Consider the following 25,654-nt stretch of genomic DNA (forward strand, 5'->3'; position numbering starts at 1 on the left):
CAGTTCAGGTGTCAACTAAAGTTTGTAGCACAGACATGGCCAGAGACAGCTAGAATAGATGCATCTGATAAAGCAGAGGAGTAGAGACATTTCTCCCCAAATGCAAAAAATATCTAATTGAAGGATAAGCAGCAAAACCACAGATTCATACAGATGTGATGATGCCTTGGACAGAATAGCAACATGTAGTTTGCCTAAACTGGCAAAATGACATAGCAGAGCTTATCATAGGGGGAGAGATAGCTCAGTGGTTTGAGCATTGGCCTTCTAAACCCAGGGTTGTGAGTTCAGTCCCTGAGGGGGCCATTATAGGGATCTGGGGCGAAAAAATCTGTCTTGGGATTGGTCCTTCTTTGAGCAGGGGGTTGGACTAGATGACCTCCTGAGGTCCCTTCCAACCCTGATATTCTATGATTCTATAGAATCATAGCAATGCAGGGCTGGAAGGGACCTCAACGAGTCATCAAGTCCAGCCCCCAGCACTGGGGCAGGACCAAGTAAACCTAGACCATTCCTGATGGGTGTTTGTCTAATCCAGTGGTTCTCAAACCTTGGGTCGCAACCCCAAAGTGGGTCGCAACCCCATTTTAATGGGGTCACCAGGGCTGGTATTAGACTTGCTGGGGCCGAAGCCCGAGGGCTTCATCCATGAGTGGCAGGGCTCAGATTACAGGCCCCCTGCCTGGGGCTGGCTTTGGCCCTCCCACTCGGGGCAGCAGGGCTTGGGCAGGCTCAGGCTTTGGTCCCGCCCTCTTGGGTCGTGTAGTAATTTTTGTTGTCAGAAAGGGGTCGAGGTGCAATTAAGTCTCAGAATCCCAACCGATTCTTAAAAACCTCCATTGATGGGGCCTCCACAATCTCCAGTGGACACTTATTCCAGAACTTAATTACCCTTGTAGTTCGAAATTTTTTCCCCAAATATCTAACCTACATCTCCCTTGCTGCAGATTAAGCCGATTACTTTTTGTCCTACTTTCAGTGTACATGGAGAACATTTGATCACTGTCCTTCTTAATAACAGCCCTTAACATACCTGAAGACTTATCAGGTCCCCCCCTCAGTCTTTTCTCAAGAAGAAACATGATTAAAGCAGATCAAAAATGGTATAAAGTTCAGAAAACCTGATGCTCTCCTCTGGAATCTCTACAATTCATCCACATCTTTCCTAAAATGTGGTACCCAGAACTGGACACAGTACTCCAGCTGAGGCCTCATCAGTACCCTGTAGAGCACTCCCTTTTCCTACACACAACACTCCGGTTAATACACCCCAAAATTATTTTAGCCTTTTTACAGCTGCATCACATTGTTGACTCATTCAATTTGGGATCCACTATAACCCCTTGCTCCTTTTCCATTGTACTACCACCCCCTCCCACCTTCAGCAGTAGAGTTAGTCCCCATTTTGTAGTGTGTATTTGATTTTTCCTTCCTAAGCGAAGTACTTTGCACATCTTTATTTAACTTCATCTTGTTGATTTCAGATCAATTCTCCAACTTGTCAAGGCTGTTTTGAATTCTAATCCTGTCCTTCAAAGCGCTGCAACCCCTCCCAGCTTGGTGTCATCTGCAAATTTTATAAGCATACTCTCCAGCCCATTATCCAAGTCATTAATGAAAATATTGAATAGTAGTGGGCACAGGACTGACCCATGCTTGTGACCTCAAAGAAGAATTTTGGCTGGCAAATTGGTATCAGAGGCCCAGGAAGCATAGGCTAAACAGATGCCAAGCCCAGATCTTGTTCATGCTCCTCCGTCTTGGTCAATATGAATGTCATCAATAGGACACTTATCATTGGGACACTAGGCCAGCCCAGAGTCACCTGTTGAACATTTTTGTAATTAGATTAATACTTACTGGTTACTGGTGTGGCATTGTTAGGGGTGTCAGCTCTCAGGTACTGTGTCGTCTGTGTAGAGGGCTGAGATAAACCTTGTGAGCTGCTGCTGTCACTAATGCTGTTTTAACCCAAAAAAATTGACAAAACATCAAACTTGCTTCTGTAACATAAAATTCTTAAGATCCTGTCAGAGAAATTACAGCATATCAAAATTAAATTTAGAAGATTATCCATAGTACTGAGACTAAGGAAAGCAGGGTGATTTCCCATAGCACACAGTTTGATTCTCCACAACCTTATCACTATTTTCCTTTAACATTTAATGCTTTTCATTGATTTGCATACTGATCTATTTTCTATTAAGTTTTCTCAATCCTTGTTGAAATGTTAAGATACGTGTACAGATAAGTCATGACAGACAAAAAGCATTACTTATCTCCAGGAAGTTTCATATACCTTCCTTATTTTGTTGATACTAGTCTTCTATTGTGGTTGAATAACATTCATTAAATAGACCCACAGCACCAGTATGAGCCAAGCATAAAGCCAACAGGTACAGTTCATGCTTCCATACACACATATGCACCTTGGTTCAGACCTGTAAAGATGGTTACATACCTGTTTGGTAACTTTTGTTCTTCCAGGTGTGTTGCACATATCCATTCCATTTTAGGTATGTGCACCGAAGACAGAACTTTTTCCAAAGCAGTACCCGTATCAGGTACTCCGCGTGCTCATGTTGCTAGCTAGGGTATAAAGGGGCAGAGTTGCCCTGATCCCTCAGTTCCTTCAAACTGAAAGTCAACATCAATTGTGACTCAAATGAAGAGGGGGAGGAGGCTGGGTCATGGAATGGACATCTCAAAGAGTTACCAAACAGGTATGTAACAGTTTTTAATTCCTCAAGTGCTTGCACATGTCCATTCCACTTTAGGTGACTCACTAGAAATTCCAGATGGACGAGGGTAACAGAGTCTACCTAAACAAAGACTGCAATACCCCTCTCCTAAATCTACCTTTGTTGAGGCCTTGGAAAGAGCATAACAAGTAGTGAAGGTATTAGCCAATGACCAAATCTCAACCTGGCAAATGTTACTGATGGGAACGTGACTTAAGAAAACAGCAGATACAGTTTTGTGCTCAACTCTTTGAAGTAGTGGATTAGTAGTAATATAGCGCAGACATACAGGAGGAGATCCAAGAAGAAATCTTCTGCAAATGTAGGTTGCCCTTTCTTCCTTTCAGAGGAGATAAACAACTGGAGACATTCTAAACTCTTTAATCCTGTTCAGGTAAAAGGCTAACGTCCTACCAACATACACAATCTGAAGATTTTCCTTATCTTTGAGAGTGAGGTTTCAGAAAAAAGACTGGTGAGTATACATTCTGAGATTAAAATCCAATACCACTTTGGTAAAAAATTTGAGGTCCATTTTTATTAAAATAACTACCGTTATATTCAGGCCACTAACACACAGAGGATTGGGGGGAAGAGGGAGAAACAGATCTTTCCTTCTATAGGAGGATGGAATGCAGAGATAGCTGCCAGATGAACTCTCAAAACTGACAGACGGTCCTCTCTTTTAGGTGAAGCAGGTAATCCAGTTAAGTGAATGGGAGCACATGAAAGAGATCTTTCTGCTGGGACCACACTGAAAATCTCTTCCATTTCTTGAGGTATGTATTCTGGTGGAAGGTTTCCTGCTATTTAAAAGAACATTTTGAACCCCAAGTGAACAGACTGCTTCCAGGAGAGTTAACCACTGGGCATCCAAAACACCAGCATACGCCAAAAGGGCCAGGATGCAGAGTCCTGCAAAACTATGACCAAAACTTGAGGGAACATTATAGGATACCAAACTGATTCTTGGATCTGTTGAGCCTTTCAATCTGATGGGGTCAGGCTGGTGCTATCAAAATTGGATGGGCATGATCCTGTCTGAGCTTGCTCAAAACTCTTGGCGCCATTAGGATGTGGGGGGGTGGAGAATGTATAGAAATTTTGCCTTCCAGGATAGTAGGAAAGAGTCTGACACAAACTTCAGGCTGTGACCTGCCCTCAAAACAGAAATGGTGACACTTTGTTCTGCCAGGTGGTGAATAGATCTATTTCTGGCATTCCCCAAATTTGAAAAATAGACTTTGCTATTTCAGGTCCGAGGAACCATTCATGATCTCTGCTAACAATCTGCTGAGATTACTAGACAGTTTTAAGACCTGGTAAGGTGAGATGCTTTGAACATAATCTCCTTCCTGAGGCAGAAAGACCAGAGGTTCATTGCCTCTTGGCAAAAGTGGCTTTGATCTAGCACTTCCCTACTTATTTAGATAGGATATCACAGCTGTGTTGTCTGAGCACCTGCACCAAACAACCTTTGATGTGGGGAAGAAACACTTGACAAGCCAGGCAGATAGCTCAAAGCTCCCAAATATGGATATCGATGGAGAGATCCTGATCTGACCAGAGACTCTGAGCCTGGAAGTCCCCTAAATGAGCTCCCCAACGGAGAGGTTAAGCATGTGTCACTAGGGTCATGGAACGTAGGGTTGGGGCAAAGAAGATCCCTGACCACTGTGTAAACCTCAGGTATTGTCGGTTCCGAGAGCTTGGGGTGTACCGCAAACGAAGTCGATATAGAAGGTACCAGCAATGGAATCTGTCTTGATGGCACCAAAAGTGATGCCAGAGTCAACAGATATATTGCTAGATGATGAATGTGGTATCAAGGAATACCTAACTGGATTAGGCTGAGCTCTAACCTTGATACCAGACTACTTCTTATGAGTTTCCATAGGGGACTTGGCTCTCAAAGTGGAAAAGAACGTCTTCTAGCTAGAGGAACTGAAAGCATCCAACTCCTTCTGGTGTTTATGTGGTACCAGGGAAGGAGAACGCCTTCCCTATGACAAGGGGAACTGCCAAGTCTAGCAGTGCGCACCAAGATGGAGTTGAGACCAAACCGCTATGTACGGAGCAGCTGGGTTCTTACTGGAGGGGGCAAAGCTGCTTCCATTAAGATATGTTGAAGTCAAACTCCTCTCAACTTTAGTCCTGGTCTTAAAACCCATACACATAGGGGACTTATGTCATACACGGCCCACTCCTAAACAGTTTAAACAACTAGAATAAGGGTCGCTGACTGGCACGGATTTTCAACAGCAGGAACAGCACTTAAATCCCACAGACCTAGACATGCCTTGCTACTGAGTTTAAAGCCCAGAGAATGTAAGAAACTAAACAGGTTACTAAAACAAGTACCACTAGCCATCAGTATAAACTATTATGTACATAATGGAAATTATTTTCTTAGAGAAAGTTAAGGGAAAGCGTGACTAACACACACATGCTTTGACTACCGATCACAGGCAGTGAGAAGGAACTGAGGAGGATTGGGGCAGCTTTACCCCTTTATATCATGGGCAGAGGGTGCAGGTGCTGCCCCCATAAGTTACCTCTATGCAAAAAAGTTCTGTGGCTTCAGTGCACTGGCACACACAAAGTGGAAAGCGCACATGCATGAAGAATACCAGTATATACAGTACAGACCCAGTTATGCGTGAATCGGCTTAACACATGGTAGCACCATGCCTCCCAGTGCTACCTATTTAACATGCGAGACTCCTTAACAGGCGGTACAGGAACTTGCTATGTAGCGCTACAGATTTGCTCGCTAACTCACTGACATAGAAGTCGACAGGAAGTGCGGAGCGGAAACGTGTTGTATGCCTTTACCGCCAACGGGAGGGGGGGCAGCAACACTGCGGCAGTGCTTTAAGGATCCTCAAAGCGCTGCCGCAGCAAAGGACCGTCCTTAAAGCGCTGCCCTACCAGCAGGGCCGCCGACCAGGAGGCAAAAAGGACAGGGACATTAAAGTGCTGCCGCGGCAGCGCTTTAAGGACTGTCCTTTGTCGCAGCAGCGCTGGGCTGCCGACGGGGGTGGGGCGCAGCAACGTTAAAGCACTGCCGTGGCAAAGGACCCTGGCGAGGTGCGGGGGCAAAGGAAGCAGCTGCCCCGGGGCTGGCTATTTAAAAAAGGGCCCGGGGCTCCGGGCGGTGCGGACCAGGCAGCCTGGCTGGGAGATGCTGACTCCCTAGCCCAGCCCCTTCCGCCCAAGGCCCCACCGCTTCCGGGGGCCAAAGACGCCCTGTCCCGTACCGGTAAGTGTCCTGAGTTACTTTCACCCCAGTGTAGTAATAAATAAATAAATGTTTTTATTAGATTACACATTTGAATTTATATTCTTGCAAAGCAACGTTAACAGATAGGCCTGCAGTATTTGGGACGCTGTGAATACATATGTAATCCTAGATAATTTTATATTATATATCTTATATTTCAGCACGGCCCTTTTAACCTGCGGTCTGTTAACACGCGGTCGTGACAGCTTGACTCCCGACATCCACGTAAACGGGTCTGTACTGTAAGCCTTTGGGATTCTCTTATGAGACTGCCAAAACTGGCTTTTAAAAGTTAATAGCTACAGTAGTAAACTATTACAGAGATCATACTCAGGTTAGATCACAAGTGATTTGAGAGCCTCTTTTCCCACTGCTGTTTGCTCAGCTCACCAGCTTTCTATACCCCCCTTATTTAGGTTAGCTAATCTCCTACCAAGACTTTAAAAAACTACTGTGTTTTGTACAGAGCCTAGCACAAAGGGACTGAGATCTCAGCTGGCGTCCCAAGCCCCTGATATAATACCAGTGACGCACCAAATAACTGACTACAATGAAAACAATTTTTGAGCATCCAAGTTCTCTTAAAACTAGGAAAAAGCAACTATTTTCAGTGTACTCAGATACACTCTCTTCAGCTGTGACAGCCTGAGTAGCTCTGAATTTTTGGCTCCCCAAAGCTCCTATCCCACTGCCCCAGTCAACTTTATTGCACAAGAGGATATGGTATTTTGAACCATGTCTGCAACTGCTGCCTCTGACAGGGCTTTATGTTTAACCGCCACACAGTTTCAGCCTGAAAGTGAAATAGTAGGTGCAAAACCATCTTAAGAGTTCACTTTGAGGCACAATCCCTTCCTTGTCCTTTCCCACCTGTTAAGAAAAAGAGTCATAATGGGTTCTCAAGAGATAAGAAACTTGCTGGCCACAATGAAATTTAAGTATTCCAATAAGGCCTGAAGGCAGGACAGAGAAAAGGATCTGAATATAATCATAAGTATTAAAAAGACCCCCCTACCCCAATTACTGGCTGTTTCAAGATAGTGGTGGCAGTGTATAGTCCTTTTCTTTACCAACCTCCTATACCACGTTTCTTGACCCAGAGATTCCCAGATTCTGACTAGCACTCTAACAAATGGGTGCACTACCATTGCTGTTGAACAACGCTGCCACTTTACGTAGCTGGGCCCAGCATTTCTGTTTTGACCATTTGGAGAAAAAACTGCCAGCTTCAAATTAAACAAGTCTAAAGAGAAGTGCCATGATCAGCTTTTGCAAAAAAAACACAAGCCAGAGAGGAGCTGCCACTGGATTCTGATTGACCGGAGGGCACCCAAACTGCCAGCATTCCAGATTATTGCCTTTTTACTTATCCAGTGCTATGGACTGCTGCAGCTGCCACCTTAGCTACCTTACTTCAAGGAACCCAGTTATGCAGATCAGAGGTCAGAAGACAACACTGTCTAAGTACAAGAAAGGAAGGAACATATTATGACAAACAAACAATGACAATTAGTTTCTCAGTTATTAAAAGTGATTCTCGGTGTATGTGTCTCTTTTTACACACAACACAGACACCTTCACAAATGTCAAACAATTGTATATGAAAAGAAGATTGTATACTTTACCTGTCATCCAACTCTATTCTTTTCATACTATGAAGATGCAAGACAGCTAATATTATTGCCACCAGGAATATAACAGCACAGCAAACCCCTACACTGATATAAAACACACGGGTAGAAGTGGTGGGAGCGGCATTTACAGGATCAACTGAAATGGAAGGGTAAAACATGTCATTGAAACGTACTTTTCTCCAAAAGAGAGAGAAATTACATCTAGCAATTTCAAATGAGTTCATATATGATTGTATAAGGAGTATGTTGGGGTTTTTAATTCAGTCTAATACTAGCACTTGTTTTACACCAGTCTAAAATAACTGGACCAAAGAAAGGCAGCCTTGATGTCTCTCAATGTTTAGCTTTCCATTAAGCAAAGATTTAAAGACTGTTTTCCCAGTAGAGGTCAGTACAGGACAGAGTAAGCAGACTCAGGAAAAGATCACAACATTCTAACAAGAAAAAACTCCCAGAATCCTACTGCCTTAAGCCAAGGCCAAGACGGAGGGCTTGTCTACACTGACAAGTTTTGTCGCCAAAAACTGCCTTTTGGCGACAAAACAGCAATAGCGTATATACTGTAATGGGACTTTTGTCGAAAAAACGGTCCAGTTTTGGCGACAAAGAACTTCCACCCCTGCGAGAGACTTTTTCTCTTTTCCCCTCCCTTTATTGTCGACAAACAGCCAGTGAAGACACAACGCCTCTCCCCCTCCCCCATTTTATTGGCCTCCAAAAAGTGTTCCACAATTCCCATGCTGCCGCTCTGGTCAGCAGTTTGAACTCCGCTGCCCTGCAGCCAACCCGCCCCTCCCCCTCGCAAGCCCCGGGAATTTTAAATCTCATTTCCTGCTTGCTGGCTTCCCAGCTGAGCATGGCTGGCTATCGCACCAAACGCACTCCCGCTTGGACTACCGCTGAGCTGTTGGATCTGATCAGTATATGTTCAGTTGCAGCTGCGATTGACCCGTAGGAATCTCGACACATATGGGCAAATTTCTCGAGGCTTGTGTAAAAAGGACCATGATCGGGACACGCAGCAGGCAGAGTGAAGATAAAGGAGCTGAGGCAGGAGTACCATAAGGCGTGGGGGGAGGCAAACCATCACTCCAGTGGTGCACCTAAGACTTGCCACTTCTATAAGGAGCTGAATGCTATCCTCGGTCGTGACCCCATCTCCATCGCAGATAGCCCTGTGGATACTTTGGAGGCAGCAGAAAGAGGAGGTAACCTGGAGGCTGAAATTCTGGATGAAGAAGTGGAATTAGAAGAGTACGTGGAGCTCCCAGCGGGGGTCGCCTGGTGGAGCCGCCAGCCAGTAACTTTTCTCCACTCCAGAAGTGCTCTATGGGAGCAGGAAGCAGATGAGATGCTGGGTAAGTTGCTGTGGCTTGTGTAGGGAATCGAAAAGTGGAAGGCAGGTAGTGTTTTATGTGAACTGGACATTGCCTGGTGTAGCTAATCTGCATTGCTAAGCAGTGTGTTGATGGACATCAAGACCTGCAGGGAATCCTACAGAAAGAGGCTCTGGAACATTTCCAAGAGGTACTTGTTAATAATCCTCTACTGCAGATTCCAAGGGATTGCAGCCTTATTAGTTCCCCCATTGTAGGAAACTGTACCATGCCATTTAGCAATCACTGGAACTGGGACTAAAGCAGCACATGGCTGAGCTGAATATAGACTGGGGTGAAAGCTGCAAACATGCAGTAGTTGTGCCCTGGTTTCCCTGCTTACCCGCAGCAGTGAGATGTCAGCCAGCAGGTTGGCCGCCTGTGAAAAAGTGTGTGATAATTTTAGAATGAGTTCCCTGCAAATCTCCCCTGCAAGCCATGTCCGTTTTGTCTGTACCCACAACCACCTTCCCCCCACTCCCGACACTCACCATGATTGGGGTGCTCACGGAGCTCTGTGCCTGCCTAGAGTCAGTGAGAAAATGATTGCTACTAGTTGCAAAAGGCCCTTGTTACTGAAATATTTCAATCGTTTGCTGGAATGTAACAATCCCTCTTCTGTGCATTGTCCACAGCAGCCGAGACCTTGGGGAACACACCATGCACACCTGCCAGCCAGCTTCGGCAGATAAGGAAGAAGCTGAGACGCAGCAAAGACAACATGTTCAAGGAGGTGCTGCAGCGCGATGAGGGAGAGACCAGGGAACACAAAGTGCTGGGAAGCCGAAAGTCAGGACAGAAAACAGAATGCAACATTTGCTGGGCAAGCGACAGGGTGGATGATAAAAGACAGAGATGATCAAGTCTTTGATACAGCTGCAGACAGAGCAGATCCGTGGTTGACCTCCACTGCAGCACATGCACAATTCTTTGCCAACCCCACTCCCCTCTATGCCCAGACATTCCTTTTACTTCACAGCACTCCTGAGTTTCCCCATCACTCCACCCCCTCTCACAGATTGCACAATGATAGCTGGAGCTACACACAGTTGTGAGGTGTTACCCTTTTTAACAATAAATAAAGGCTAAGGTATTTAATGGTACAGCATTTATATTCTGTGTTCTACAAAAGCATATAGCAATCAATTCATTCTTGGGAACAGGCTTCTAAAGCATTTTGTTGCATGGATCTTGGGTCCCAAAATCATTCATGGATGCACCAGGGAAGCAACTCCAAAGCAGACATGTGTTAGTGCCCCTCATTGTCAAAGTGGTTCCTCAAAGCCTCTCTGATGTTAAACTCCAGACTCCTCTGAAAGCCTTAGCATCTGTCTGTTCAAACTGTGCAGCCAAGCGCTCTGCATCAGTGCTCCACACCTGAGCAAACATTTCACCCTTAGATTCACACAGATTATGCAAAGTGCAGCACGCGGCTATGACCACAGGAATATTATCCTCGGTAATGTCTAGCCTGCCATTTAAACACCTCCAGCAAGCTTTCAAATGGCCAAAGGCATATTCGACTACCATGCAGCACCTGTTCAGCCTGTTGATAAAACGCTCCTTGCTGCTGTCCAGGTGCCCTGTGTAAGGTTTCATGAGCCAGGGCTAGAAGGGGTAAGCTGGATCTTTCAGGATTACTAAGAAAGTCTCCGCCTGCAGCTTTCTGTACAGGCCACTGTTCCTGAAGATGCGTGCGTCATGCACCTTTCCAGACCAGCTTGCACTGATGTCCATGAAATGCCCCCGGTGATCCACAAGCGCCTGTAACACTATGGAGAAGTATCCCTTCCTATTGATGTATTCTGAGGCAAGGTGGTCTGGCGCTAAAACTGGAATTTGTGTGCCATCAATCGCCCCGCCACAGTTAGGGACAACCATCTCCGAAAAGCCATCTACTATTTCATGCACATTTCCCAGAGTCACGGTCCTCCGCAGCAGGATGAGATTTATTGCCCTGCACGTTTGGAGTAATGCAGCCCCAACAGTGGACTTCCCCACTCCAAATTGATTTGCAATTGACCAGTAGCAGTCTGGATTCACCAGATTCCAGACAGCGATTGCAACACGCTTCTCTACCGAAAGGGCAGCTCTCATTCTGGTGACCTTGCACCGCAGGTCGGGGGCCACCTCAGCACATAGCTTCAGGAAGGCTGCTTTACGCATCCTAAAGTTCTGTAACCACTGGGCTTCATCCCACACCTGCATGACAATGCGATCCCACCAATCAGTGCTTGTTTCCCTAGCCCAAAAGCGACAGTCTCACAGAGCACCTGCATACAGTAATGCCAAGAGCACTGATAAGTTGCTGCCGTCCATATCACACACGAGTGCCTGTGATTCATCCTCTGTCAGTAACTTTGCGAATAACTCTGCTGCCATGTGAGATGTCCTCACGACAGTTAACAGCGCATAGGAAAGAAGTGCAGGATCCATCCTCTCTCACTGCAGATGCTGGTGCGCACTACAAGGACTGGCAGTTGTAAAAATGGCGCAAAAGGAAGCCAGAAACCACTGGAGGGCTGGGACACAAAGCAGTGCATGACGGGACATTTTGCATGTCCCAGGATACGCCGTGCTCCGTTTCTGCCTTCCCACAACACCTAGCAACAGATGGTGTCGCCAGGCACTGTGGGATACATACCCACAGTGCATTGCTCACACTATCAACAATGGTGCCCCGAATGTGGGCATGATCTGTCGACAGAGGGAGCAAATGTAGACTCGCTGTGGCGACTTTGCTTTTGTCGATTTTTTCATGTTGACATTAGTTTCATCGACAAAACCTGACAGTGTAGACAAGCCCAGGAAACAGCAACCCAATCAGTGCCATCATATACTCACCAAGGACACCCTGGTGTCCTCCAGGCTAAATGTAAAGGGGCAAGGGGGCCTCTAAACTGCTGGTCTTGGGGGTCTGCTCACTGGAAACTAACAATCCCTTCCCCACAAAAAATGCTATCGCTACCAAAGTACACATGAGGGAACTGGGAGAGCTGCGGTCAAACCAGCCAGGTGCTTCTGACTCTCTCCACTCATTCTTGCAGATTTTGGTAGAAACTGTACTAGAGAAGGGGAATTATAAAGAGGCATAACTTTGCAGCAATGAGAAATCCAATTCAGCCATATATAGCATGGAGAATCACACTCAAGACTTCATATTGGAGGGCAGTATGGCGTTAGTGCACAGAAGTTGTGTGCCTTTCCCCCTCCCCCCCACCCTGAACTGACCTGCAGCTTAAAGGCTCCCTAGCCTGTAGCTCAAGGGTACCTCACGCTCTGCCTTTAACAAGCCTCATGGGTGGGATCCCTGGTGCCTGTCCTACCCTTGTTTAATGCAGCAGTATTTACAGGTGATTAAGCCTGCCTTTTCAACCAACCAACCAACCAACCTCAACTGCATGCATTCCTGGAGGCCAGCACAAATTAGCAGTCACTGGGCTACCTGTCATGCCTGCCCTCTACAGTGCTAAGAAGCTGCCATTTGTGTGCACCAAAAGGAGGTAAGACCTACTCCTATTTTAGGAAGAGGGCCCTACCCACTCCCCTTGATTTTTAAACAACGTCCATATTAGGCAAAAAAAGTGCACAGGATAATTAAGTAAAGAATTAGCACCACAGGAAACGGAATAAAGATTCCCATTGAGTTCCAAAAGAATTTTTACAATAGCTTATGTTTTGGGTTCCACAACAGTTGCTAGCATGCTGTGGTTGGCATTTCCAACTCGAGACATGGTTAGGGAGATAAAAAGGGCCAAAGCCACTTCACACTGCACATTTACTTCAGCAAGTTAAATGGCACACACAACAGATTCTAAATCTAAAGGTCAGAAACAGATTGGTTTTGATAGCTCAAAACTTGACTGATACATGACTCCAGAAAAGTTGTCATTACCCCAGAACACCTTCTCACCCCCATTATATATTGCTGACTGAACAGAAGAATGGAGTTAACAAAACTGCAAAAAGCCTATCTCTAAAATCTGAACTTGATGGAAATTATTGTTTTCACATCATTCCCTTCATAAAGAAGATACATCACAAGGTTCCTGTTAAGTTATGCCAAGAGGAATAAGTGCCCTTAATATTACTTACAAATAGCTTTGCTGCTGTTTTTGTCAGATGTTGGAGTTTTTACTTCTTGTTCAAATTCTAAATCAACAAGAGAAAAATGTGAAGTTCTAGTACACATTTTGTATTGCAATTCCTTTACACTGAATCACCTGGTCCATTTCTATAAAAAAGTGTTTTCCTAACTCAGCAGACTGAATTAAAACCTATTGTTAAGGTTAATTTCAGATTTTCATTATAACCATGTTTTCCCATGCTCCCAACTTTCAAAAATTCTCCTTCCCAACTGAATTTGCCATGTTTGGTCTCAACTGAGTCTCCCAATCCAGTACTTAGCTACAATGGGTGGGAAAAATGACACCCTATAACCTTTGTCCACAAATTCTCAAAATCTAAGGACCACTGATACACAAATGGCTATTTTTCAAGCTATCCTAAAGTAATCAAAACCAATTTTCACCAGAAAAGCATTTTTCAGTAAGAACTACTTTCCTGCAAAATATCAGCTTTCAATCTCCTTGCACTAATTTTATTGTACGAGAAGTAGCTTAACTGCTTTTTGCTCACATTTTCTAAAAACTTCCGTTTGGAAATTCATAACCAAATGGAAGCGAAGTCAGTCTGCCCTCAGGGTAGATGGTGACTGACAGACACTCCCACACACACTAACACCACCAAATGCTACCAGGAGACTGAAGAATTACGAGGAGCAAGCAAACCAAAGTAGTGGCCGTCTTTGCTACGAGCAGTCTATTGAGAATAAGAGATTAAAGAAAAACATTTTTTACAGTACTCCAAAACCTCCTTCAAAATGGCTGCAGCCTCAAGTAAAAGAAGTGTTCAGTTATGAAAAGTGGCCAAAAAACAAAAAAAGCATTAATCCTCACAAAAAATATATTCAAATGTAGCTTTGTTCTCCAAGTTTCAGTGTTTTAACTATATGGGGAGTTTGAAAAGTCTGCATCGTTTTTTTACTGAGATCATAAAGAACAAAAAAGACACTCAGGGTGCCAAGTTTAAGTGACCCATTTTAAGATCATTTTAACTTACTTTATAAGATATACTTTTAAATTCTTAGGAAAAAGTCTTTCTACATTAAAAATGCTGTAATTTTGGGGAGAGTCTTTTTTCCAGACATAAGTGGTGGTATCCCTGCTTTAAATGCAAAACTCAGTCATAACTATGAAGCTGCAGTCACTATCTCCATAATACAAAGCCAGTTATTCAATTAAAGCCCATCAACTGCCCTGCCTTCCCAATTCTGCCTAAATTTAGAACATTTATTTGTTCCCCCATCATCTTACTTCATCCAAATTTCTCTTATTTATCTGTAAAGCAAGAGATCTTACTCATCCCTCCCTCTACTCTCACGTTCCTGGAAAACATTTTATTCCATCTGAGAGATTCTTATTCCACACCCATCACCATAATCTCTCCCCTCACTCCTTTTTCCTCTACTTTAACAATAAAAGTTACTGAAGCTTGATGTCTTACTTTTGTAGCACATTTTCCTTCGTTTGAAATTTAAGACTGTGATATTTTTTGAGGAATTTATTGTTAAGTTGAGCTGCATTAATATTGTAACCTCAGAATCTAGTCTGCCTGTGCAGGAGAGTTCAACACGAAACACTGCAAATAAAAAACGAGAGTCAGACATTTGTTTACAATACATTTCAACAATTTTTTAATACAATCTTCAAGTGATGCAGGATTCTGTTGCACTTTTTGTTTTAAACTCAAGCATTTTCTTAGAATTTCACTTTGGTGTTCAAACCAGATAATTTCTGGGAACACTTATGGCATTTTAAGGAGCAGCTGTCAAATACATTTAATCTAACAACTGAAATTGAAGTGTGCAGATCTCAAAAACCCAACAGTTTCTGTGGGTAAACAATGGTTGCAGTTACCAAATATTAATGAATCATATGCAGAGGCTTAGTGTGGTCCTCACTATCTTTGGAACACACAGAGAAGTGCTTTATTTCTTCTTATTTTTTAAAACCATCAAGATGGCCTTTTTGACAGCACCCAAACTGGTCTGAGCAAATTTGTGTGGGAATCTAGCTTAAATTAACATGACTAGGTTTGTTTTCAAGGCTATGTACCAGCATCACGGATATCAGCGCAATTGCAGAAATACTAGGCTTGACTCTAGTGCTTACCTGTACAAAAAAGATAAAGATATACAAAAAGCAAAACAGCATTTTACATCCATTGCACACAGGTACAAGTAACTTAAAAGGGTACAAGACAGTGCAGAATTAAACCCAGTAACTGTTACTTTGCTGCTGCAGCAGCAGATGAATGCGTTTGTGAAAATCCCACACAATACAGTTTTATTTCTAAAACATGTTGGAGAGGAATGAATATACACCAAATAGTTGTTTTTATTTGATTTTTTACAATGCATCAATGTCCTTAGTATGTTAAACTTATTTCTACTACTTTTGTTTAAAAAAGGCAATCATTAAGTTACTTATCTATACACTAGAGAAGTGGGATTAAAATCTGCACAACTGTTGGCCAAACTAGAATAAGAACCTTCTATAAATTCTTGGAATGTGATGCTTCCCTTTCTCAGGAAAAGGGAGGCAGGGGGGAGGCACGCCAAGTCCTTGCTCCTCCCCCCTCCCTCCTGCCCAGGGCAATCAGCTGGCTTGCCGCGGAAGGCAGGGGAGGGAGAGCCTGCCCGCCGAGTCCTCGCTCCTTCCCCCTCCCTCCTGCCTCTAAAACGCCGCAAGCCAACTGAGTGCCCTGGGCAGAAGGGAGGCAGGAGGAGCAAGGACTCGGCGCACCTCCCCCTCCCTCCCCTGCCTCCTGCAGGCGGCAATCAGCTGGCTTGCGGCGTTTTGGAGGCAGGAGGGAGGGGGAGGAGGGAGGAGCGAGGACTCGGCGGGCAGGCTCCCCCCTCCCTCCCGAACGCAGCAAGCCAGCTGATTGCCCCGGCAGGAGGAAGGGGGGGAGGAGCGAGGACTCAGTGCGCCTCCCCCCTCAATCCCCTACGCGGCAATCAGCTGGCTTGCAGCATTTAGAAGGGAGGGGAGGGAGGGGGGAGAAGCCAGGATGCAGCGAGCAAAGTAAAAGGGGAGGAGGTGGGGGAGGGGAAGAAGAGGCAGGTCAAGGGTGGGAGCTTGGGGGAAGGAGTGGAGTGGGCTGGGCAGACTGAAGGTTGAACCCCCTGCCTCTGGTGCTTGCAGAGTAGGGGAAGCTGCCCTGGAACCTAACCCCCACCATTTACATTAATTCTTATGAGGAAATTGGATTCACTTAACATCATTTCACTTTAAGTCATATTTTTCAGGAACATAACTGCAACGTTAAGTGAGGAGTTACCGTGTTTGATTTTCCTTTGTTTAGCATGTTTCAGAAAGTAGAATTTGTTTATCACATATCTCAGTGCATCTAAATCAAGTGAGATACAAGTGTTAAGATTTTCTATATACAGAATTATCTAGATAGGTCATAATTGTTGTATCTTATATGTTACATACAACTAAAATTACACAAAATTATACTATATGCATTTTTGGGGAAACTAGGAAATGTTACTGAGTACCAGAAAAACAGTATTCATGGTAGCACTTTGCATGTGCCTTCAAAGCTGAAAGCCTGTTTACTCACCTGATAAAGCACGAGGGACTTCTCCTTGAACAGAAATATTAGTCTGAGGCATATCTATAGCCATTGCATTATCTACCTGAAATCCCAGTTTATATTCAACCTGTAACAGTATGTGGGAAAAGGTTAAGAAACTTCAATGATAAAACAATTAATATTAACACCTTTTCAAGCAATTTTTATTCAAGATATAAAATTAAAATCACTAATCAAATTTTTTGGGTTTAAAGTACCTCAAGTTCATCACCTAACCTGATTTTCACATGGCATAATGCTCAGTACTCTGAATATCAGGCTCTGTTAAGGTATTTCAAATTGGACATCCAAAAGCACTCTAAATCACTAGTTACATCTCTGAAAATTTAGGCCAGAGTTGTTTTTTAAATAATCCTTTAAAAATGCTTAAGGCTAACTCCAATATATTAAGTTTATTTGCTCAAAAGCGAACACTCATTCTATGGGAATTAAGAAATGAAAACGGACATTACCACTCACCTAGTAAGTCTAAGGGTACGTCTATACTTACCTCCGGGTTCGGCGGTAAGCAATCGATCCCAGAAGATCGATTTATCATGTCTTGTTTAGACGCGGTAAATCGATCCCAGAAGTGCTCGCCGTCGACACCGGTACTCCTCCTCCGCAAGAGGAGTACGCGGAGTCGACGGGGGAGCCTGCCTGCCGCGTGTGGACCCGCGGTAAATACCTTGTAGTTCGAACTAAGATACTTCGACATCAGGTACATTATTCACGTAGCTGAAGTTGCGTATTTTAGCTCGAACTGGGGGGTTAGTGTGGACCAGCCCTAAGTATAAGAAGGCTATAAAAGGTAAAAACTTGTTCAACTACAGTTAAGGTTCTTTTCCATTTTAAGACCCCGATTCTGCAATGCTTGCACACAGGAGTAGGATCAAGGCCCATGCCAAAAATTCCAAAAGTTGTAACGGATTATAAGACAAGTAAAAATTATTTCCCTGCTTTGTTTTAAAGCAAAGGTTGTTGGTTTTTTTTTTATTAGACAGCTAGCTCTATAGGCAAAATGCCTGGATGTAAAGTAAAATGTAACAGGGAGAAGTCTTCACTGAGTAGTGTCTGATCCAATACAAATTGGTTTTGATTTGTCTGATCTATGAACCTTTGAAAATTACACGTTGTGCACATACTGCACAATTAGTACTTTTAAGAAGCACTTTTTGTCAAAGGTCTCACTGGAGGTAGGCTGGGCTATGCATTTGCAGGGAATTAAACATGATGTCCCAGGAGCTCAGAAAAAATCCTACTAAAAATTCATGTGCATACACAATCCTGTAACTTGGAGTTATAAGCAGCACTTCTCAAACTGGGGTCTGAGGACCCCTGGGGGGTCCCCAAGGGTAGGGGGTCTGTGGTCCCCGCTCATCAACTCCTCCCCCTCTGGAAGTGAAGCAGGGCTAAGGCAGGCTCCCTGTCGCTCCCAGAAGCGGCCGGCACATCTCTGAAGCCCCGGGGGAGAACGGAGTGAGAAGGGGGTCTCTGCGTGCTGCCCCTACCCTGAGAGCTGACTTCGCAGCTCCCATTGGCAGGGAACTGCAGCCAATGGGAGCTGCAGGGACAGTGCCTGCGGGCAGAAGCAGTGCACGAGACCCCTGGCCCCCCTGCCAGAGAGATGTGCCGGTCGCTTTCAGGAACTGCCTGAGGTAAGTGACAGCTGGCTGGAGCCTGCACCCCCTCCCAGAGCCTCCTTCACCCTAACCCCTTGCCCCAGCCTGGTGAAAGTGAGTCATGGTGGGGGAGAGCAAGCGACAGAGAGAGTGGGAATGGTGTGAGGAGGAAGGGAGGGAGGAAGATGGGTTGGGGGAGGGGGTGGAACTGGATCTGAACAAGGGGGATTGGGAGTTCCCAAAAAGTTTCAAATCAAAATGGGGGTCCTCGGGTTGCTGAAGTTTGAGAACCGCTGCTTTAGATTTTATTTATATAATGTCAAATGTTTGTATTGATTTACTCAAACCCAGCAAAACGACTGTGGTTCAAATTTTACGAAAACATTTACCCTCAGGCAGACTAGACACACAATTTCAGCTGCAAAAACTTCAGCCACAAAGTTGAAGTAATAAGTAAATCAAAATCCTTTAAAATGGAAATGCATATAGACAAACTTTACCACAGGTGTTGCTGCACACTCCAATTATAATGGATATATGAAATAAAAAGATCTCTAAATACCACTCAAATAGATCCCTCTCTTCCCTCAAGCAACGTCTTTTCTAGGAATCCACAGAACACAAGATTCCAAGTTTTCAAAGGCCTTAATTCACAGCGGCCTGTTTCATGTTTAATTCACTGCCAGTATCACACCTGATAGACAGGTAACCTGTAACTGTATTTTGAAATAAAAAAAGATGATGCCCCAAAGAACACTTATTTAAAAATTTTCTGAACACTTTAGAAATGTTATGTATCCAACAAGCCGTGCCCTTTTCTTCTCAGTCTTTAATTTCTTCTTGAGCACAATTAGTTGGTTCCCTCTGACTATATATTAAAAAAAACCCTCAAAACAGTATATCCTTTTATGCACTAGCCTATTCTAATTTGTGTAAAGGAAAGAGCAAAAACGTGGTCCAACTATTGACACTGACCTTTTGTTAAAATCTAGGCAAGACATTCTTATATTAAAGTATGTAATGCAAATTCTGTTTATGCTTACCTTGGATTTAGCATGCCAACTGAAATGAAGACTGTTGGTCTCACTGGGTATTAACAGATTGAAGGACAATGCGTAGTGATTAATAAGATCATTCCTCACATAATATAGCTCTGCATCAAGACCTAGAAATCAGAATATTTAGGAAAAAAATGAGGTGAGGAAAGCAAAAGCCACTAGTAACTGAAGCACAACTACAGTCTCTCTTATTTGAGGTATTCTTGACTCTTCGTACTAGCAGCTGTTTATATATATATCAGGGATGGTCTAGACAGTATTTGGTCCTGCCATGCGGGCAGGGGACTGGACTCGATGATCTCTCGAGGTCCCTTCCAGTCCTATAATCTATGAATCTATGAATATATATATTATATACACACACATACATACACATACACACACCCCCCAAAATTCATAAATTCTATTTTTAGATCCACAGTGGAGATGTACCATTATTTTTGTCAGTGTTGAGAAGTACTGCAAATTTCTGACAAAATATTAGTTCATAAGAGGAGCTCACATCCTAAGGACAGAAAAATAGACCAGGTCAAGGAAGGGGAAAGAAAAGGGATTTTCTACACAAACTAACAAGAATCACTACAGACAGTAATGAATGGACCCCTCATCTCATGGACCACATACTATCTATTCCTGTGCATTAAGGGCTCAATTCTGCTCACATTTACAATGATATATGCAGCACTGGCAGACCAGGTGCCAGCTCAGGCCAAGAGCCCTGGTCCTCAATGAATATTGACAAATGCATAGCTAGAAACCAGTCTTGGTCACCTGTGTGTTAGTATTGTTAAATAGATATTAGAGTTATGAGAATGTGTTTAGATTTTATGAAATGCGTGTAGGATGCTGCTTGTATTAATCTTATTAATATCTGTATCCCATGTTACAAGGTAATATTTAAAGTGTTTGCTCTCTAACTATAAAAACATTTGTTAAGACTATAACCACCCCCCTCCACCGCCCCCATCAGAAGAAAAGCATTACCAGGTGTGAAATACTAGTTTACCACAAAAGCTGTCATTTCCTCCCCAACAAAAGGTGGCCTTCAGACACCAGCCAAACCACTGGAATATCAGTGGACAAAATACTTTGCTGATTGGTTCCCCCACACTGAAGAGGGTACATACACGAGCCCTCATCCCACCATACCTTGAACACTGGGGGAAGGGAATACAAATTCCTGACCAGAAGGATCTGTATTACTATGCTGCCTGGAATTTGGAGAGGGCAATATTTCTAAGCATAAGCAAGAGATCCCCATCTGCTTAGCCCTAAACTACATTAAACTTTAGTTAGTTTAATACAGGATTGAGCCAAAAGAAATCTGATGAGGTTCAACAAAGACAAGTGTAGAGTCTTGCACTTAGGACAGAAGAATCCCATGCACTGCTACAGACTATGGGCCGAATGGCTAGGCAGCAGTTTTGCAACTCTTCTCAGGGCTGACATACTCATTACACCGCACATACTAGTGTCATGGTATTTATTTAAAAGGCGACAGTGTACTCCTGGGGGAATTCTGCAGTAAAAAAAACAAATTTCTGCACCAAAAAAACCCATAAATTTCTGCATATTTTATTTGTCAAAATAATGCAATATAATCACACCAGTTTCACTTATTTTGGTAATTTATTTAAACTACCATACAGAAAAAAAAAATCACAACTGTTCAGCATTTCCTAAATACATGAAAGTTAAATTACAAATACTAGGTAACCAATACCCTGCATTCCAGTTATAATCCTGGATTTTCATTTAAATTACATAACTTATTTTGATGTTCTATACAGTAGAATGTTGCTTTAAATTACTCAGACTTTTACACATGAAAGTCAGGGCCAGATGAACCTTTTGTGGGCCTGGTGCCAAACATATTTGTGGGCCCTCATAGGGGCAAAGGAGCATGGCGTGGGGAGGTCGGTCCCCAGAGCAAGGGGCCAGCCAGGGGCAATGGCCTCGTCCAAGATTTCCTCCTCCTGGATCAGTCCACTCTCAACTGGCACACGAGCCACCGAAGTATCTACAATGGTCTTCGCAGTGAAGGTGGGGTCACTGCTGAGTATCACATCCAGCTCTTTGTAGAACTGGCAGCTTGTGGGTGCAGCACCGGAGTAGCGGTTTGCCTCCTGCGCTTTGTGGTAGGCGTTCCACAGCTCCTTCGATTTGACCCTGCACTGTGATGTGTCCCAGTCATGGCGCCTTCCTGTCATGTGTCATGAAATCCATCCATAGGTATCATAATTCCTATGGCTGGAGTGAAGCTGGGACTGCACTCCTCTCTCCAAATGCTGGTGAGGTCCAGCAGTGCCAAGCTGGTGCGTGGAGCAGGCATGGCCACCTGGAAAGATGCGCAGTTTCTGCGTACTAAGTGCTTGGCAGTGTGTACACCTCGGGAGTTACAGCACAGAAAGTTGCTTTACTGCATGGAAACTTGCCAGTGTAGACAGGGCCAAAATCACTGAACTTTGAAAGATATGAACAAAGACAGAAGCCATCTTTGGCATCCATCATTAGAAGACATACAAGGGAACACAGCTCTTCTAAGCTGAGGAATATGGGTTGTTCAACCAAAGCGTGGGGAAGGGAGGAAAAGGAGGGGAGAGGCATTGAAGTCTCTGGCAATTAAGTATAAGTGAAAACCTCCTTGGGAAAAGATCTTTTGCCTAGAAAAACAAAGGAAGCCAGCATCTTGTACTTCTGTGGAAGGTCCTGACTGAGGGAAAGTGAGTTATTGGTGTGAAGAAGAATGATTGGTGAGAGAAATTATCCTGAACAAATTCAGTATCTCGCTAGATTAAGTTTTAGACCAGTGATACTGAGATCTCAGTGGTTCAGGAGCCAAATTAGCAATCAACATTACCCAAAAGAGCCACAGTAGTGTGAATTCATTATTTCATTTACTTCAGTACTATACCTTCATATTTAAACACCATTGCAGGGAAAATATTTAGTTTTTAATATATACATATATTATTCTCCCAGGAAAATGACTGACAAAGTATTACTATTTTATCAGCTGCAATTGGTTAATAACATAGTAAAAGCATGCTGGCTGGTTAATAATTAAAATCACACCGTGTTTTAATATCATGTGCTGCAAAGAGCTGCAGGAGACACATTAAAGAGCCACTTTGCGACTCGTGAGCCTCAGTTTGAGTATCTCTGTTTAAACTTATATGTATATTTTCAATTTTTTTATTTTTTTGCTTAACACCCTTTCCAACTTTATTCCTTTTACTTGGTATCATTTAATCTATGTCATATTATTAATTTGTTTGGTTTTTTTTACTATAAACCAACCCAGTGCTGTGTTTAAATGGAAGGGTGTATTTGCATCAGGTAAGTTAATAAGCTGTGATGCGCTTTCGCATCTTTAGAGGAACAAACGAACCTTATTCTCTCTAACTGTCCAGGAAAGGGCTGAACATTACATAGCATATGGTTCTGAGAAAATTCAGGACTGGGAGGGTGTTGGGGTCACTCTGCAAGACGTGATCAAAGCTGGTAGAGATCAGGGAGCATGACTGGCGTGTTGAAGGCAAGCTGCTGGGGTCAGAGTTGCTGGACCAGGGCTGCAGTTATACAGACACTCAGTGTATGCTTGTTGCTGACTGTGAACATCCCAGACAGGGAGTTACAATAGCAAAGCATGTGAGGCACCCAGGGTTACAAGGTAGACGGTGCTTCAACTCCTCATTTATCTGAAGTGCACCCTGAACCCCATGATAAGGTGGTTTACATTTTAGTTCAAATCTTTACAGGTATGCTTATGGCTGGAAAGTGACAAACTAGAAGGATTATTTTAAGTTTCTAGAAAGATGGGAGGGATAGAATTTGATACATATTAATATGTTCCATTATATGCATCCGAAGTGGGATGTAGCCCACGAAAGCTTATGCTCAAATAAATTTGTTAGTCTCTAAGGTGCCACAAGTACTCCAGTTCTTTTTATTAATATGAAAGTTACTCCAACAGTACAAGGAAGCATGAATGGTAATATTAGTTCGTATCTTTAATTTTTCCCTAAAGTCTTGCCTACACAGTTTTAGTTAAACTTGTGCAAAATCAGTAGAAAACCATATTTGGTTAACTCAATTTTTCTACTGATTTAGTTAAACCAGTGCAAAAACTGAGCATAGACCATTCTTAAGTAGGTGAATGCAGCTCTGTCATTCCAGGCATAAACAGATATATGCATCTTATTCCCACACCACATGGAGATAATATTCCTCTTGATTTTTTTTTTTTTTGTTGATTCTCACTAAATCCCCACTGGCTCATTAGGATACTGCACCCAAGTTGAAACCCCAAGGCACGTTGTCACTGCTGTGGAGAAAAACTGGAGACTGGATTAAATTTATGAAATGAACTAAATGAAGCATTGACTAATTCAGATTAGCCCTGATGAGAAATTCTCTTTCAAACCATATCTCAAAGAAATAAACAGCTTAAATATCTCACTATTGTAGGGCACAGGCATATTTTAAATATCACAAAGTTAATCACTGGGAAGAATCTGATGGACAGTAGTAGGCCCCCACTTAGAGAGGAAAAAATACAGTGTGACGGTACCTCCCATAAGGCTTTATGGAAATATGCTTAGAATGTGTTTTATGCTACATATGCCATGTAACATCTCAAAGGTTATGATCTACGGAATCTATTAATCCTATTTGTATGCATGTATCATTTTTGTATTCAAAGTTATGAATATTGGCTGGGTACTACCTTGATTTCTAAATAATCTTAGTAGAGCATTTGGTCAGTTTCTTCAAAAAGGAATGTTGAAGTTAAGTACCGAATCAAAAGGCACTTAGAGGACAATGGACCTTGGAATGCTCCAATCCACATAAGAAGTCTACTTGAGGACATTCAAGGTAGCATGTGAACAATGGATGCTACCTGTAAAAACTGAGTCATGCATGGACATGTGACTTGCCCAGGTGACTCCTAAACTCCATCTTGGGCCATACCAATCTAATTAATGCAACTGTTTTCTAAACAATGTTGGTTTGAGCAGCATGAGAGTAAAGAAGTTGACTAACTCCATGAAATGTTGAATTCCTCTTTGAAACAAAATTAGGAGGAGTTTGTCTGAATCACTTTTATAGCAGATAAGACTGGTTAAAGGAGAAAGCTTCCAGCTTGCTAACATGTCCTGCTGACAAGAAAGCAAATAGAAACAATATTGTCCCCACCAGAATTCAGAAGGAACTCAAGGTTCAAAAGAAACCTGTGGCATCAGACAGATTCCATTGCTTGAAGGGTTGAAAATCTTTGTAGGAATACTACTTTTAGAAACAGGGCAGAGCTAAGAAATTGACATTTGTGAAAACCATCTGTAGACGTCCGGGGTGGGGCTCGTCCCTCGCAGGGGCGACCAGGAGCCAGGCCGCCTCACATCACGAGGCCGGGAAACCGTTCAGTCTGGCAAGTCCAAGCCCTAGGTCGGGGCGGGACAGCAAACAAGCAGTGGTTCAGGGGCTCAGGCCCTCAGGCAGGGCTGAGCCAACACACAGTACTTCAGGGCTCAGGCCGGCGCTGAGCATTGGCTTAAGGGTAGGGGAGGAGGAGAGACTGCCACACGGGGTGGGGTGGCAGGGGGGAACACAGGCCCACCCACTCCATTGTGTTCCAGCCCGGGGCCCTGTCAGCAGCAATCCGTCTACTGCTGAGTCATTGGGGATCCTCAGCGCAACACACTGACATGGGTTCGGGGTCTGCTATCCCCGGGCCACTTCTCAACTCCTCCTCCATGGGTACCTCCACGTCCTTAGCCTCGTCCGCCGTGTCCCAGACAATGGGCTCCTCAGGGCAGCTAGCGTTGGGTAGGTTGGGCGGCCCATCCGGACCCTCGGTGAGGATATCCGCTCCTCAGGATACCGGGCTCGGGGTAGGCTCGGCCAGTCCTGCTCAGGATACTGGGCTCGGGGCAGGCTCGGCCCGGCAGAAGCTCGGGCACCAGCGTCTGTCCTCTCCCGCGGTCGGACGGCAACTGAGCGCTGGGGCCGGGCCTTTATACTTCCTGTCCCGCCCCTTGACTTCCGGGGGGCAGGGACAGGCGGCGGCGGTGACTCCGCCCACTCTGGCGGCTGTTCTGGCTCGTCTCTCGCAGGGGCGACCGGGATCCAGGCCGCCTCACTACACCATCTAAACAAAATTCCAAGATATTCTGAGTTGACAGATTCAATAAATCTGTCATCTCTCTGACACCCCTGCCTGGCTGTGCAAAGAC

General features: G+C 44.0%; 1 protein-coding gene across 5 annotated transcripts in view; it reads right to left on the minus strand.

Moving 5' to 3' along the window:
• RYK (receptor like tyrosine kinase) overlaps positions 1 to 25,654 on the minus strand; it is a 104,680-nt gene that overhangs the window by 60,670 nt on the left and 18,356 nt on the right. For 2 of the 5 annotated variants that reach the window (XM_034780759.1, XM_034780757.1), the window contains exons 2-8: positions 19,404 to 19,525; positions 16,727 to 16,826; positions 16,439 to 16,507; positions 14,600 to 14,734; positions 13,130 to 13,186; positions 7,650 to 7,794; positions 1,861 to 1,961 (exon numbers count right to left, since the gene is read on the minus strand). In XM_034780759.1, the coding sequence (XP_034636650.1) occupies positions 1,861 to 1,961; positions 7,650 to 7,794; positions 13,130 to 13,186; positions 14,600 to 14,734; positions 16,439 to 16,507; positions 16,727 to 16,826; positions 19,404 to 19,525 (729 nt within the window). The remainder of the gene's footprint in view (positions 1 to 1,860; positions 1,962 to 7,649; positions 7,795 to 13,129; positions 13,187 to 14,599; positions 14,735 to 16,438; positions 16,508 to 16,726; positions 16,827 to 19,403; positions 19,526 to 25,654) is intronic. The other 3 variants (XM_034780761.1, XM_034780760.1, XM_034780762.1) reach the window with 2 other exon arrangements.

Source organism: Trachemys scripta, chromosome 9 (genome assembly GCF_013100865.1).
Source record: "Trachemys scripta elegans isolate TJP31775 chromosome 9, CAS_Tse_1.0, whole genome shotgun sequence".
Classification (NCBI taxonomy): Eukaryota; Metazoa; Chordata; order Testudines; family Emydidae; genus Trachemys; species Trachemys scripta.